This window comes from Ostrea edulis, chromosome 1 (genome assembly GCF_947568905.1).
Source record: "Ostrea edulis chromosome 1, xbOstEdul1.1, whole genome shotgun sequence".
Taxonomy (NCBI): Eukaryota; Metazoa; Mollusca; class Bivalvia; order Ostreida; family Ostreidae; genus Ostrea; species Ostrea edulis.
The window spans coordinates 62532042-62550219 of NC_079164.1; the positions used below are offsets into that span (position 1 = coordinate 62532042).

At 39.3% G+C, this 18178-nt stretch overlaps 1 protein-coding gene across 1 annotated transcript; it reads right to left on the reverse strand.

The window, feature by feature from the left end:
- Positions 1-1606: 1606 nt before the first annotated feature.
- LOC125648212 (tripartite motif-containing protein 2-like) lies at positions 1607-13409 on the reverse strand. Its single transcript, XM_048875177.2, has 2 exons — positions 13138-13409; positions 1607-5389 (listed from the first exon to the last, which is right to left on the reverse strand). Exon 2 carries the CDS (start codon positions 5351-5353, stop codon positions 3650-3652), a length of 1704 nt encoding a protein of 567 aa, XP_048731134.2. The 5' UTR covers positions 5354-5389; positions 13138-13409; the 3' UTR covers positions 1607-3649.
- Between the last annotated feature and the right edge of the window lie 4769 nt (positions 13410-18178).

Genomic DNA, 18178 nt, shown 5'->3' on the forward strand with positions numbered 1-18178 from the left:
ACTAGGTACTGAAAATTTTCGCCCCAGCCCGGGGTCGAACCAGCGACGTACGGCACCCACCGCCTAGCAAGATTGTCAAACCAGTGCGTAAGTCCACTCGGCCACAACGACTTCCCTTAAAATGAAGCTTTGCTATGCTCCTAAAGCGCTACTTATACACACTGATGCAATCCCACACAGTCGCTGTGTCATTCAGTGTTTAAGATATTTTACAAGAAACATTGGTGCACGCACCAAAGTTATGGGCCGAACAAATTTCCAAGAGAGTATCATTGTTTCCATAAACTAAAACTGTCTCGTAAACATATTGATTGGACAAGTGTCCAAATTCGACCCATTAACATACAAAATGAACAGTAATCTGTTACTCCTTAAAGATCTGTGAACTACGTGTATGTCCAGTAGGCAAAGGTTCTCCAGTGGACTTTTTTAAAGAGCAGTCTGAACCTTAACCTTAAACCATTGTGACCTCAGAATAATGTGTTTATATGCTGCTTTACGTCTCATTCTCGAATTTTTCACTCTTATAGAGACGTCACCTTCGGGCGAATTGAGCAGTGAGGGCTCTTTATCGTGCTAACGCCTATCGTGACACAGGACCATGGCTTACAAGCCTCATCTGAATGACCTCAAAATAATAGATATGGGTTATTCTGCTCCTTGGATGTTATAAGTTTGATGAATATTTACGATGTTCATTATTGGAAAATATTGAGCTTTTATCACTTGAATATATTAAGCAAACATTTTCTAATGTGCAAAATAATTCAACCAATGACTGTTGCATGAATACTGCATTAATTTAATTTCACACTTTCCATATTAAAACTGTGACATTTAATTTGGGTTATCCAAATATCATAACCTTTCGCTATGAAATAAATCAGATTTATTCAAGATTGAAAATTTTATTGGCACAACCTGTGACAATATTTAACAAAATAGTACAATGCAATAATCAAAACATTCTTTAGCACCCTTGGAATTATGCATTTTTCAAAAAAAAAAAAAAAAATGACGCCACCTCTATAAATAGGTCAGCAGATAAGCGCACGTGACCTGTGTGTTATACAAAAAAAAAAACAACAAAAACAAAAAAACAAAACAAAAACAAATGTTTAAAAAACACCACCGAATTACTTTACATACAAAATGAAAACGTATCATGATAATCAGTAATCCAACTTAAAAAAAAAATACACACTCATCCCGCAGAAACTCATACGCTTCTCAAATTCTTATTTCATAGAATGGGCCGGCTCGTGCCGGCCCATAATAAGGAGAGTGGATCTCTCGATGCAATTGTATAGAATATTTAATATAAAGCACAAACAAACAATTATAACACCCAACCTTACGTTTACCCCTAGGATCTAAACGATATATATATATATATATATATATATATATATATATATATATATATAAATATATAAAAGAAAATGAAATTTGATGCCATTTTCAAAATGGAATGTTCATCATTTTGCAAATGGTAGTTTACTTCATCATTTTATTTGCCATCCTCAACTTTTGTTGAGATCGGAAAACATTGAAAATTTAACGCATTTTTTGCAGCCATTTTAAAAATGGAGGACATTAAAGAAAATCAAGTACACATATTTATTTGCTAAATTCTCTTTCTTCTGATAAATATCATCTAGCACAAAGTTTGCAGTAATTGTCAAGCTCAACTTCACATTTAGACACAGTACCAATTCTAGTGCATGGTTTAGTGAAAAATATCCTCATCACTAATATTTGCAACTCTAACTCAGATTTTTCCTTTGTTTGCGATATTACGGGTATGTGTTGTCCGGAATGTCTATGTAGGTGCGCTCCAATGGACAAAGGATTTACAACAATGTCACCATCAATTCGTCGTCCATGCAGCACATTGAATAATAATAGTGGTATTGGCTAGAATACGTGCAGGCAGTGTCCCGGTTACTCGAGCGAATCCATGAACAAAGTTATCGAACACTCTGTTCTCCGTAAACACTGTTACCGACAAGGTCACTGGTAAATATTATATCCCTGCATACTTGGAGTATGTTCTTAGTTAACTTCATACCTATAATTTCAGGAATTGCTTCTTTACGCTTCCTTGTAGATTCATCACTAGAGCCTTTAACTATCAGGAAACCACACCTTTTAAGAAACGTCCATGATACTGAGCATCAATTCCAATAGCCGCCACGGTGGTCTAGAGGTTAGATCGTTCGCCTCGCATGCGGAAGGCCAGGGTTCGAATCCCGGCCGCGACAGACCTGAATTGTAACAGGTAGTGACAGTTCCATCGCCAAACGCTCGGCATCAGTTGTGAAATTCACTGGTCCTCGGAGATGACCTTCAAAACGGATGTACCGTGTCGAAAATTTGGTTTTGAATTGTTTTTCACCTCCAACAATTCCATTTCCAGTTCATGGACTCGATCTGGTAGGTCTGCTTTCTTCGCGTTGAAAAAAACAGGTACAACTACTCACTATGGAATCTTTTCACTGCCCCCGTATAAGCATCGGACTTTAAATACCTTGTAACTTCAATGGGAGAAGTACTCACAGCGGATTTACAAATTCCTAGGGTAGATTTTTCACGAAAGATCTTAATTGCATTTTGTGCTATCTTTGGAAAATAAACTCCAGGGTCGTCAATGTCTGGATATGATCTTTTTTTTTTTCCTCGCAGCTCCATATTGTAACCGGGCATCAAGGAAGAAGGCGTGATTCGGCTTTACGTTGTTTTATTTCTGTAGTTTATAAGACATTGATCACAAGATGCAGCTGATACAAGCTGGACAGATCTTTAAAGAAAGAAAATATACTCTGCTCTGTTTTGCGCAATTTTAACGGTAACTTATAGTTGACGGTGAATCACGATTATTGGGAAATACTTAATGACAAATGAGATTTAGCATTACAAAATATCGACTCAATCTAATGCGCATAAGAAAATCAACTCAATCCGATGTGCAGTAGAAGCCGTACTTAATCCGACAGAAGAATATTTACTAAACTTACAAAAATATAATCAAACAAAAAATGAATAAATACATGCGAAACAAGAAGCCCATGGGCCACATCGCTCACCTGAGTCACCTTGGCCCATATCTGAAGACTTTCCATACATATTTGCATGTAAAACCTTAGTCCCTATTATGGCCCCAACCTACCCCTGGAGGCCATGAATTTTCCAAACTTGAATCTACATTATGTCAGAAAGCTTTCATGTAAATGTCAACTTCTTTGGCCCAAGGATGCTTTTGGCCAAGTTTGGTTGAAATTGGCTCAGTGGTTCTGGAGAAGAAGTCGAAAATGTAAAAAGTTTACAGACAGACGGTGGACAACAGGCGATCAGAATAGCTGACTTGAGCTTTCAGCTCAGATGAGCTAATAAAAAAGAATAGATTTGTACTACCACATTAAAAGTTATGATAAACAAACAGAAGAGCTATCTATCAACAGCTCAATGCATATAAAATACAACAAAAAACCCACAGACATTTACTGTGTAATACCAATTTTAGTTATACATATCAGATACTTCTGTAATTAACACTGTACATGTATATTTATGTAATCAACACGGTGTTCCGGTGTGTGATTAGCAGAGTGTTTAGTTTGGTAATTAACACTATAAGTAACACTGTATTTTATAGATATTGGATTTTCTTCACTTTAGGACTTAACATGGTGTTCTCAGCCACAAAGAGGTTGTCTCTGATGTCCACACATAAACCCCATGGGCAGCGTAAATCACAATTCTGAATGTAACGGAGAAACCGTCCGTCCTGATTTAGGATGTGGATACGGTGATTTCTATAGTCTGCTGTCAGGATATGACTCTGGCTGTCTGTAGTGATGCCGCGTGGATCAAATGATTCCTTGCTAGTGATACCGAGCGCATAAAATAATTTCTTGGTATTCGAGGAATGACCAGTGTATCGAAATCGGAATTTTCCTGACTGATTGACCACCACTACTGCTTTAGCTTTATTGTCGGCGACACAGATATCGAGGTTTCTGTTCTCACTGATGTATTTGCTGTAACTGTCAGATGAATAGAGAGGACAGCCCTGACCATCAAGCTGAATGGTTTGTGTCTCTGTGGAGCCAGAGTAACGCACAACTTTGGACTGATTGTAATCATCACTGATCATGGTAACCAGGAGCTCATCAGAAGAGGTGCAGCAAACATTGAGAGGTCTCCAACCCTGTAGTGTGATCACGGCCTGTATCTGTTTATTCTTCACGAGGTTTACAGTTTTATTAATATAGTCCGTATAAACAAGATCTCCGTCCCGTGTCACTGCTATGTCATCTGGTATTTTTCCTGACTCGGTTTGTATTGATGTTAGAAGTTTACCTTGGAGGTTGAGGAGCTCCATCATTTTGTCATCCCCACATGTCCAGACTTGTTCGTCACTGAGACAGCTAGCACTGAATAGATCCCTATACCCAGTGTCTATGGTGGCAGTGAGTCGTGGTTCACCGATCAGCAGCTTAACTGGAGGACGCGATACAGCTTCTGGTGACTTCATTGTGTACTCTTGTTCTTTAGTAATAGTTAATGACGAGAAAGAACCAAACATTTGATAGAGCTGTTCTGTATCTATTGTTGAAGGAGAGAAGCTTGGTAATTTAACTTTGACTTTAGGAGGTAATTGTCGGAACTCGCTATTCCTAGATGCGTAGGTAGACGCTAGGGAGACGTCATTGGAGTTTAATATTTTCCTTAGGTCCTGAATTATCTGTTTTAGTTCTGTAATTCTCTGTGTAATTTCATTGGATTGTTTTTCTAGAACAGCCAAGTGTTTACTTTTCATTTCCTCAATGTCAGATTTTCGTTTCTTGACAATGGCGGTGACCTCTAGGTGCCAGACTTCTCCACGTTGATCGGCAGCTGTTGTCAATTTACCGTAACTCGTTTTTAACTCCGCTTTCTCAGTCTGGACATCGGAGGCAATCTCTTCATATCGGGGATATATTCTGGTCTCTAGTTCTTCCAAATCTTTTTGTAAGCTTTGTGTTATAGATTCGAATTTTATCAGAACTTCTGATATATCGTGACCTTTGTGTTCACCAGATGAGACGCAGGTAGAACAGACAGGAATGCCGCATTTCTCGCAGAAAAGTTCGCAGTGTTTGTCGACATGCGTTGGACATTTTGGATGGTTAGTAGCAGACTTTCTGTGTAAATAGGGTACGACATTGTGTCTTTTAGAGGAATCCGAGAGGTGTTTACTGACACAAGTAGTACATAGATTTATATTACAAAGTTCACAGTGGCTCTGTAGGGGGACAGTTTCACAGGAATCACACAGTAAGACGTTCTGGGCACTGCGCTGGGGGTGCATGTCTGGTGTCTGGGTCACATGAATAGATCACAATGTCTGCAAGAAGAAAAATACCATCAATTTTTCTTTATTATTTTTCAAACGTCGGATATAAAATTTGAACTTTTCATATACATTATCATTTTCGAAAACCTTGATTCCAATTCGCTTACTCGTTAAATATTTAATGTTAAAAGAATTTACAAGCTAGAACAAAAACATCGAAGGTACCAGGCCGCAGAAGATGAACGAAATCTTTTTTCTTTAGATCGGCCCACACTGACGATATGCATTTTGTACATTCTCTTCATGACGACGAGTTGATTGTGAAGTAATACACTAATTAAGATATCTTGATACGCAGAGGGATAACGATTTTAAAAGGCATACATATATCCATGTATATACATATGTTTGAAGTTTTTATTTTATGGAATCCACAAAACATTGCACATCGTTTTTGTGTTTCATGAATGAATAATTGATTGTATATTGTTTAACGTCCCTCTCGAGAATTTTTCACTCAGATGGAGACGTCACCATTGCCGGTAAATGGCTACAAAATTTAGGCTAATGCTCGGCACTTATGGCCATTGAGCACGGGGGGATCTTTATCGTGCCGCACCTGCTGTAACACGGGACTTCGGTTTTTGCGATCTCATCCAAAGGACCGCCCCCATTTAGTCGCCTCCACGACAAGCAAGGGGTACTGAAGACCTATTCTAACCGATTGTTAGGCCGTTCTTGGCACACTGATTTTGACTACGGATAACTCCTTTTACCTGATCAGGATATAGGGCTCACGGCGGGTGTGACCGGTCGACAGGGGATGCTTACTCCTCCTAGGTACCTGATTCCACCTCTGGTGTGTCCAGGAGTCCGTGTTTGCCCAACTATTTATTTTGTGTTACTTATAGGAGTTATGAGATTGATCACTGTTCGTTATCTTCGCCTTTCATATAGAACTTCAAAACTTCATGCATTATTGACGGAACATGTTTTGTTGTTTACGACAGAATGCTGTATTAAATTTCTCGTAAACAAGCATTCAATCCGATTGGTCAGTGCTACAGATGGTATTGCCGGGTACTGTGTTTGATATGAAAAACAGTGTTCGTTTCACTGAAATCAAACAGAGAAATCGATGAGTAATACAGTAATCATTGTATGAAAATCTAAAAAATTATCTTTCAATATTTTAAACATGAATTCCATTAGATAAGCCATTTATTGATTATATAGAATGATATGAACACAGTCAATCTGAACGTAATAAGGAAAGGGGGATAATCAGACTGGAACGTGCTCGGATTTTGATATTGAATTATTTCCTTACAATATTTTCTTATCTTCAAACCGTTTAGAGTTAGCTTTCTTAAGGTTGTATGAAACACCAGAGAAATTTAATATAGATGAAAAGTGGAGAATATGTACAACAATATTCTGAAATTGAAAACTTTCAAATTTACTTTATTTAGTAAAAAAAAATAAAAAATGCAGGTTTAGTAGAAAGCAATATGAAACAATTTTAAAACCCCTGCTGGACTCGAACCCGCGATCTACAGTTCTACAGTTGACGTGCTAACCTACTGAGCTACTCAGCTAGGCTATAATATTTGAAATGAATAGACAAATATAGTTGATATTTATAATTTCATCCATGTTTTAAAAGGAAGTCAGCCATTATGACGATGTAGAGTACATCCTTCCGTATTTGTTTGATGATTTCTTCACTACCAGTTTCCATTGGTCGGGTGATGATCTCAAGGTCCTGTGTGGTTGGTAAACAGGACATAGCTCTCTCATGTATGCTGGTACTTTACAGGCACCCAGTGTAGTTGTTGAAGTACCGGCGAAATATGTTGTCTGTAGCATGTTCTTGTGAGACAACGTGCAGCGTTGTTCTGAGCCACTTGTAGTCGGTGCATGGGGCGCGATCGGTCATGCCAAGCAGGAGGGCATCGTGATAGTCAAGGTGGGATATGACTGTTGCATTGATGACTTTCGCACACGCTTCCTGGATGAGATGGTGTTTCACCTTGGATATTCTCCAGATGTTGAAGTACACCTTCCTTACCATGGAGCTGACTTGTATTTCCATTGATAAGGTGGCGTCCAGGGCAGCACCGAGGTTTTTAACAGTAGACTTAGGTGTCAATACTGCCTCACCAATCTTCAGACGGATATCCTTCATACGGCACTGGTTGTGGGCACTAGCAACCACCATTATCTCAGTTTTTCCATCATTTACTTTTTCACAACCATCCAGGTTCGGACACTTGCTATGCATTCCTCCATAATGTTGACTTGATAGGTCCGTATGACAGTGTTTTTTTCTCTCACTCAAACGTCTGTAAAGTTGAGTGTCATCTGCGAACTCATGACGGTTTATGGCATATTGGTTGATAACTCCTCTGAGTGGGAGAAGGTACACCAAGAAGAGAAGGGGGCCGAGAACATATCCTTGGGGCACTCCGGTGGAGAGTGGTACATCTGAGGACACACTGGTGTTGATCTTCACCGATAGGATGCAGCCATCCTCACGTAGTCTCTCCAGCAAGAGGGTATGATCGATGGTATCAAATGCCGCACTTAGGTCAAGAAGGACCAAGAGCATAGCGTCACCTTCATCCAGTACTGCTTCTACGTCTGCTTTTATTCGCAGGATGGCTGTCTCAGTGCTGGTACCGGTCTTTTAAGCTGACTGCAGATCATCATGTAGACCATTCATGGTGAGATGGCTATTAAGCTGCTGTGCCACAACACGCTCGATGACCTTGCTGATGAATGTGATATTTGATACGGGTCTATAGTTACTAAAAGTTCTCATATCAAATCCAGGCTTTTTCAGACGTGGTGTAACAAGTGCACGTTTCAGCTAATTTGGAAAGACCCCGGTTGAAAGTGATGTATTCACCAGCTCAGTAATGGTCGGTAGCACCACATTGAGAACAGTGCTGTTCTTCAAGAGCGCAGTGGGGATGGCATCCAGTGAACAGGTCTTATTAGCACAGCTCCTGATGACCTTGTCCACTTCTTCCTGCATCTGGATCTTGAAGGAACCAAGATGAGGCACTGGTCTGTACAGGTCTGGAGAAGCTGTATTGTCATGGAGATCTGAGGTATCGAGACCCTGTCTGATCTTTTCAACTTTGCTGTAGAAAACTGCACAAAATCGTCGGCAAGGGTCTGGTCACTGGTAGCCGGTGGTAAGTCCCTACATTATAATTCACCAGACTGCTAATAACTTTAAAAGTCTCTTTACTGTCCGCTGTGATGAGTTTTTCCTGATAATAGCTGGACTTGGAGGAGTTGATCATATGCACCACAGCTCGGATCTGCTCCGCAAGCATCTGTCTATGCACCTCCAGGCCTGAGCTCATGTCTATACGCTCCAACTGTCTTTTCCGTTGTCTGGCTTCATGGATTGAGTCATTGCACCACGGTTTGAGGGAGTCGCCTTTGATGGTGATGGTTCGAAGGGGTGCTATGCCGTCCAGAACCCCTTTTGCTTTGGAATCGAAATCTGGCAGCAGATCGTCGACATTGCTCCCCTCTTTGATGGAAAACAGCGATTCTCCTAGCTGTTGTGCCAAAATGTCCACAGGGATGCGCTTCAGTTGCCTAGCTAGCCGAATTTTGTTTGCCAGGTGTAATGTACAGGTATGGAGTTGGCATGTAACAGAATAATGGTCTGATATCCCTATATCAATCACAGAGATTGACTTTACTAGTGAGTACATAGGGTCACCCCTTGTGAACACTAAGTCCAGAGTATGTCCAGCTGCATGTGTGGGGACATCTACATGTTGTTTAAGATCTAACCCAGCCAATATGTTCTGCATCTGTTTGGTGTTGGACATGTCCGGTTCATCATAATGGATGTTCATGTATCCGAGGATGCACAGTTGGGATGGAGTAGTGGTGCACACGTGTGACAGGAACTGTTCCCACTCCTGGAGAAATTGGATCACTGTGAGACCATTCATTAATAAGCTTCCTCGTGGACTGCAAGAGAAATGGGCATCCCAAGTCGCAAACTATAAGAAACATTACAATGTTCTCTATCCACCTTTTGTATTCTTAGTCAACTACATCTGCGAACTCAGTTCTGTTAAAAAATGATCTAACTATTCAGCATGAATGTTCAAAAATCACTTTCTACAGTAAAAAGAGGACAACGAGAAAGTTAAAAAAAAACTACAGGGTCTCTTTCGGTCCATAGTTGTAAGACGGAACTAGCGGGAGAAAATGAAAAAAAACAAAGCGAACACTAATCCCAGGTGTCCCATACACAAATCGAATTATACGTTAAATGCGTTCAGAGCTTTTCGTGCAATTCTTCTTCAGAAATATAAGGATATTCTCCTTATTCTGTTACAAGTGCTGTGTGTCTAAGCATCTTTCAAGGAATTGTAATGCAACCATTACTCTGTGGAAATGCGCGTCACACAACAGCAATGTACCCAGATCAAGGACACAGCATTGCGGCAGCCGCTGGATACTCAGTTGCTGATGGCGGGGAGAAGATAGTAAGTATATCCTATTCCGTGAACAAATGTTCAGTGGATGTTGTTCCAGTACGAGTGTGTCCTTCAGGAAAAAAAGATAACTCTATCCAGATGTACGCTATAGCAGATGAGCAGAGCAGTAAAACAATTTTTCGATGTTTTCGATATAGATAAAGAATGAATCCCAAACCTACACACTGTTCTCATGCAGCGGACGTTCTACCTGCAGCGGATAGTAATCAAGGCAATTGATGGTAGTTATCAGCTCAACCTCCCTTCTGTCATAGAATGTGATGACATACCCAACAAGAGACAAGAAATACCGATTCCGGAAGTGGCAAAGGCGTATTTGTCAGAAATTGCTAATGAGTTGTACCCTCTTGAGAAATACATGAAGATTCTTCTCTTGATTCGTCGTGATCTTGGAGATACACACCACGTTCTTGAGCAGGGGATAGTCCCATCGCAATCACGATACGCACAAAAACTAGGTAGTCATCGAAGAGGTTGTGACTCACACATCAGATACAATCATCGCAAGCAAAGTGACAATTTTGCCTAATGGTAGAACTACTTTGTGTTACCCATGTCCAAGTACCATTGTTGTTAAGGAAAATCACCTGTGGTGAAATACCATGATGAAGACTTACCATGCATACCCGAAATTGGATTTATTGGAGACTTTGTATTCCAGACAAATGATCGCGACGATCAACCAGGATTTTCTGTAGATGACAGACTGTTTTTATCCATGATGGATCGAGAATTCTATCGCGATGACAGTGGCCAATGGGTTAAACCATTAACATTTAAAGAACCAAGAATGAGACTCCCAGACAACAGAGAACAAACTGTTAAAATGGCACACATATTGGACTTGAACCTAAAGAAGAACCCAGTAAAGTGCCAACATACCACCACATTTATGCAGCAAATTATGGATGCTGGTCATGTGGAACGTGCACAACTCGTTGATGAAAGGGAATATTCTGGTACTTGTCAACTTTTAGCGCGTATCATCCCAAAAAACCAAATCAGATTAGGCACCTAATCCCACCTCTGGTATATCCAAGGGTCCGTCTTTGTCCAACTCCGTTTTGTATTCCTTATAGGAGTTATGATATTGATCACTGTTTGTTATTTTCACCTTTCATTAGGATGATTTTGACTCGTCCGCACAATTTAACGTGTTTTTTAAACAATGTCTTACTATCTGGACCTGATCTTACCAATAGTTTACTCTAGGTGTTGATGCAATTTAGAATTGAAAAAATAGGCATTATGACGGACATTCAACAGATGTTCCATTGCTTTAAAATAAAGAAGGATCATATTTGTCGAAATGCACATCTGGTACATCAAAATTGGTACCGTATAAGTTTTACATCATAGGAATTAATTGTGATTTCTGGGGTATGAAGATATTGACTTTCTAAACGAGTTAGTGGACTATAGGATGTGCATTCACGTTTTCGGCAATACTCCCTCGCCCGCTATCGCTACATATGGCTTGCAAAGAACGGTACAAAATGCTGAACCCACATTTAGACGTGACATGCGTAGCTTTGTACAACGCAAATACTAACAGCTGTGAAGGAGAAACTTCAAACGTACTGTGCGACTACATATGACAAAAGTGGTGTAAATCTAATGTGGATTTTAAAAAATTCTAAAGAACTTTTTAGTCAATTTGAAATCACAAAACTTTTCTCAAATCAACATCAATACGACTTTATACGACCATTCCTCACGATAAATTAAAGACTAGGCTTTTTGACATCATAGACAGTTGCTTCTTCAACAAAAATGGAAAACGCAAATATTCCTATCTAGTGATCAGTCATCCAAAAAATTACTTTGTTAAACGCCACTCTGATTCCACGCACAAGTACTCTGAAGTTCAAATTAAAAAAATATGATAGTTCCTCATTGACAATACCTTCGTGGTCTTTGGTGATCAGGTCTTCCAACAGTCTGGCACGAATTGTGCTCTTTTGTTAGCTGACCTGCTTTTATATTCCTGATGGCTATGAAGCAGAATTTATTCAAAAACTTCTACATGAGAAGAAAAAAATATCATGCTGTGGCGTTCAATTCGACATTTAGATATATCGACGACGTATTATCTATCAACAATAATAATTTTCATTCATATGTCGATTCGATATATCCCTGTGAATTCGAAATAAAAGACGCCACAGAGTCGTCCACTTCTGCTTCATACTTAGATATTTTATTGAAAGTAAATATTGACGGCAAACTAACAACTCAACTTTATGACAAACGGGATGATTTCAGCTTCTATATCGTCAGCTTCCCATATTTATGTAGCAATATTCCATTATCCCTTGCATATGATGTTTATATTTCTCAACTGATTCGATACGCAAGAGCTTGTTCTGCTTATGGTAAGTTTCTAAGGAAGTATGCTACACCAAAGAAATTTGATATGGATGAAAAATGATATGTACAACAATATTCTGAAATTGAAAACTTGCAGATTTACTATACTTAGTCAAAAAGTGCAGTTTTAGTAGAAAGCAATATGAAAAAAAAATTAAAACCCCTGCTGGTCTGCAGTTCAGCAATCGACGTGCTAACACACTGAGTTACTCAGCTGGGCGTTGATGTTTTGAATGAATAGACAAATATTGCTGAAATTTATAATTTTAACTATGTTTTAAAAGGAAGTCAGACATTATGGCGATGTAGAGTACCTCCTTAAATCGAAGCAGGCTACTGACAAACAAGTTGATGGTGCAGGGGTTCCAGCAGTCTTGTTTAAAGTCAGCATTTCGCAAATTCTATGGGCGTTATAACGATCTAGTTTGCCAACACAACCTGTCATCGGTTGAAATGCTGTCTGACGTGTTTCATACCGATTGTTAGGTCGTTCTTCGCACACTGATTTTCACTGCGGATGGCTCCGTTTACCTGATCAAGTTATGGGGGTCACGGAGGGTGTGACCGGTCGACAGGGGATGCTTACTCCTCTTAGGCACTTTATCCCACCTCTGCTATATCCAAGGGTCCGTGTTTGCCCAACTATCTATTTTGTATTGCTTATAGGAGTTATGAGATTGATCACTATTTGTTATATTCATCCTTCACTGTGATATTAAATTTCCTGAGCCCATACAGGAATTGTTCATTATCAACTTACAAACCTGTTACATACTTAATATAACACATGCAGGTGCGGGTTACATGCAGTGCCATGAAATCATTATCAATGTAGGACAGATAACTTTGACCAATTTGGTGACATAGCAATGTGTATATAATTTGTCTCACCTGTAAATCAAACATGGCCTCCTTGATTGTATGTTGATATTTGTTCTTCTGCCAAGTCGTCCGGGAGTAAAATACCCCGATATTGTCTAGTCACGTGATTTAAATACCAGAGGCCCGTTTCAGAAAGAGGTGTAAATTCAGGGCGTAACTTAGGCCGAGTAACTGATTTACGCCAAATTTTAGGCCGGCATAAATCGCGTTTCACAAAGGAGCGTAATACTGGGCGTAAACCCGAGATAGTACATCTACCTAACACCAGATTTTGAGCATGCGCAATTGCTATGTGTTTTTGGTTTCGAGACTATTTTAAAACATTGAGGTGGATCAAAATGGTTTTAAAAGCTCTAAAGGAATTATAAACGAGAATTTAATATATATTTCATGATTGTTTAAATATTGGATTATTTATCTGTAAGTATATTTCGTTAAATTCTCAGCAAAATATATATATATGTGTGTGTGTGTGTGTGTGTGTGTTTATATATATCTATATATATACTCGAACACTTTCGTTGATCGGTGGCAATGTTCGGAAAAACTGTAGCTTTTTCTTTAACCTTTGCTTAATGCTAGGTTAGTAAAACTTCTTTTTCTTTTATTAGGTCAAGGTCTAATTTTTCTCTAAAATATTTGATCAAGTATTCGACTTTATCTTTTAATACCCTTAATTTAATGCCAAAGTCTACTACTCCTTTTTACATATTTATAGGTCATTATACATCCTCTCCTCCATTGAGCAGTTAATTGTTAGTATATTGTTCATAAATTTCTTCTTATCCTCTTCGTCCCGGATGGGATATAAGGCTTCAACAAGTAGCCACAATCTACCTGTCTTTTGTCACAAACTGCGCTTGTCACCATGAGTAGCCCATCTCCTCTAACTCAGATGTTACAGTTCTTCGTCAGGTGGTGTATGGTCTTACCACTCTTTCTCTTTCCAGGTGGTGTCCAATAGAGGGCTATCCCCGGTGTTCTGCTGTGGGACATTCTCATTACATGTCCAAGTCATCTCATTCTTCTTTGCTTAATTTCTAATGCAATGCTCTTACTTTTGCATTTCTGGTGCAGGTCTTCAATTTAAACAATATTTTATTAAAAAATGAATAGGATTGGGCAGCAGGCACAACCTATTTAGCCCTCTCCCTTAGTGAGAGGTGCATGTCTTCGTTGCTGATCTTATTTGGTCAGAAGATATTGTTGATTTTTCTAAGACAGTTGTTGTGAAATGCCTCTACTTTCCTCATATCACTGTCAATACCACGCCAGCATTCGGACCCACGCAGGAGGACTGATTTGACATTACTGTTGTAAGGTTGAAGTTTGGTCCTCAGACTTTATTTGTTTGACTTCCAGATGGGCCGGAGTTGATTAAATGCTCAGTGTGCTTTACTGAGCATTGTCTTTATGTCTTTCTCAGTTCCGTTATCTTTACTAATAATACTTCCCAGGTAGGCAAAATAATCTACTTCCTCTGGAGGTTCTCCATTTTAGATGACAGGCTCTCCTGGTGCATTGATTGTCATCACATTGGTCTTTTTGGTAATGATATTAAGTCCACTTTGTTTGGAAAGGATATTCAGTTTATTTGTCTTCTCTTGTAAATGAGTGACGTTTCCTGAAACTTCTGCAAGATCGTCTGCAAAGTTCAGGTCTTCTAGATGACTGGACATGGTCCATTGAATACCTCTCTTTTTGTCATGTGTTGTTTGTCTTTTAATCCAATCAATGACCATTAAAAAGAGAATAGGTAATAGTATACATCCCTGTCTCTCTCCTGATTTGACACTGAATGAATCTGATATTGTATTTTCCAAAATGACACTGCATTCAAAGTTTGAGTAGAATGCCCTCATAAGATTACATTCCATATGATCTTACTATTTTCCACAATGTTTCCCTGTGCACACTGTCAAATGCTTTCTTGAAATCTATGAACTTGATGTATAGTGGCATTCGCCATTCAATGCACTATTCTTTAATGTTACGAATGGCAAAAATCTGGGTCTATACATCCCCCTCCTCTCCTAAATCCAGCCTGTTCCTCTCTCAGTTTCATGTCAACCATTTTCTCTATTCTGTTCAGAAGTATTCTACAGAAAACTTTACTTGGGACTGAAAGAAGTGTTATTCCTCTCCAGAAGTGTTATTCCTCTCCAGTTAACACAGATTTGGAGATATCCTTTTTTCTAAAGTTTTACAATTAGTCCTTTACTCCAGTCATGTAGTAAGATTTCATTTTCTCAAATGTACAAGAATAAGTTCAGTAGTATTTTTGATAAGCTTACAATATCTTACTTCAGCATCTCAGCATGGATGGAGTCATTGTATGGAGGTTTACCATTCTTTAGTGATTTGATGGAGTTTTGTACGTCCTCTAAGGTTGGTGGATGAAAGGCGAAGATAACGAACAGTGATCAATCTCATAACTCCTATAAGCAATACAAAATAGATAGTTGGGCAAACACGGGCCCATGGACCACCAGGGGTGGAATCAGGTATCTAGGAGGAGTAAGCATCCCCTGTCGACCGGTCACACCCGCCGTGAGCCCTATATCCTGATCAGGTAAACGGAGTTATCCGTAGTCAAAATCAATGTGCCAAGAACGGCTTAACAATCGGTATGAAACACGTCAGACAGCATTTGACACAATGATAGGTTGTACTGACGAACTGGATCTATGTTTATTTCTAGGTCTTTCTCAGCAGGTTCAGGGCTAGCTGGTTCATCAACTTCTGAACAATTCAATACCTCCTGGAAATACTGAACCTATCGTTTGGCTTTTTCATGCACTGTTGACAGTGGATGACCTTCGTTGTCCTTAACAAGAGCTGGATGGGTTGTAGTTCTCTCACATGGTTGTTTTGTTATCTTGTATACAGTGCTCATTTCTCCATGTAAAGCTGCTTGTTCCGCTTCTTTGGCTAGCATGTTGACATACCTTCTTTTGTTACTCCTAGCACTTCTTTTTACCTCTTTGTCTTTTTATTTATACGCAACTTGTAGTTGTTCTTGCACTCTTGTAGACTTAGTGTTGGTAATTTTTTGCTTCAATGTCTTTCTTTCGCCTATTTTCCCCATGTACCAGAAGTTAGCCATTCTTTGTTCTTTTTTTGTGTTATGTAACCAACAGTTTATACAGCTATTTCAACATATGTTTTCTTGATGGTGTCCTACTTTCCTTTAATATCCTCAGTCTCATCAGAGATATCTTCAAGCGCCATAAATCTGTTTTTCAATTCCAGGTTGAATTGCTTTTTTATGTCTGGAATCTTTAATTTTCCTACATCAAGCCTTCGTGTTGTTTCTTGTTGTTGAGGATTTCTGCGAAGCTTAAGTTTTATAGTAGCTTTCAACAGGTAGTGGTCACTGTTGACATCTGCTCCATTGAATATTTTTACATCTTGTAAAGAGTTACGCAGTTTCTTGTTTACAGTAATGTGATCGTTCTGGTTAGTTGTCCTACGATTTGGGGATTTCCAAGTTAGTTTATGTGTCTTTGTGTGGAAACATGGTGCCACCTATCATTTTGGTTGTTGTTGAGGCAGAGGTCAATTAGGCGTCCCCCATTGCCATTTTTAGTTCCATAACCATGTTTGCCCATAGATTATTCGCAGTCAGTGTTGTCAGCATCCACTTTTTCATTCATGCCACCCATTATCAGCAGCATGTCATGCTGAGGAACTTAAGAGACAAGTATCTGAAGTTGTTCATAGAAATCGTCTTTCACCTTTTCTTCATCATTTGTTGGCACATAGCACTGTGGGATTGTAAGTTTACATTTCTTGGAATTGAATCTTTCTCTAATCTGTCATTGATTGGTTCCCATTCTATAGCAGTGTTCTGATCTTATCTTTGCTTATCATTATGTTTGACATATTGCCCAGAGTACAAGATGGTTTGACCACTGTTTATTCTGATCTTGCCTGACTTTACCCATCGACATTCAGTTATTCCAAGTATGTCCAACTTATATCTCTGCATTTCATCAGCAACTTGTGCTGTCTTTGATGTTCCATACATTGTGCAAACATTCCATGTTCCAACACAAAGTTTTTCTGTAAGAGACTCTGATTCGATCTCCTATAAGATGTCATATCGCCTGTATATTGGCTAGTTTTCGCAGACAGAGTTAACATTTATGACACTTGTTGTTTCTGTAACTGGCTCTTTTTACTGGGTAGGGTAGTTTGCCCTGCGCCAAACCTCCACTCTATTTGACTGGGTTTCTTTCTGGGTTGTCCTTCCCATGGATGATTGCACTACCAATACTCACGAGTTCCATCTGCCCGGATTTTCTGTCCGATTTTATTCCCATAGCCTTTGACTTTCCAAAGCTATCTACAACGCAGTAGAGCTATTTCCCCATAACTGGGCTAAGGCACCGTTGATTGGTGCTAGGGCATATCCATACGCCGATTGGCCTACGAGGAGGCACTGTAGGAGTCTTGGTAGTGTAGAGGCTATGAACTGACAAGGAAAGACTTACCCACTCGACTCACCCAGCAGCAGCAGTAAGTTTTATGAAGCCTAAAATGTCTTGTGTGGTTCATGATGAGTTGAGGTAACAGAACCTTGTATCCAATCGAACTGGTTAAAAAGGGAGTTAAGTATATAGATCTCCTATCGCACTAGTAAAATGTCTCTCTCACTGAAAACTAAATTTGAATTATCTTTCTGTGCATTCACTAATTTTTGTAAACGACAACATTATTTACATCAAAACTTCAATCAGACATCAAAGGATGTTTCCCCTGGTTCCAATGATGTATAAAAGCTTGTAGGGAAATTTAGTTGGTATCTTCACGAGGTGAATATCACGCAAACATGTTTACGCGTGGGCAAATCTACTGGACAATGTCAGTGATTATATTCAAGCTATTCTCGCAATTACCTATACTAAGCTGGAGGAGAAGCTGACTACTCAATTTTCGAAACAATCGGAGAATCCGACTTCTCAATTTTCGAGAGAAAAAAATGACAAAGAATAAAAAACATCAACCCCCCCCCCCCCCCCAAATCCATTCTAATTATGAGGAGGGA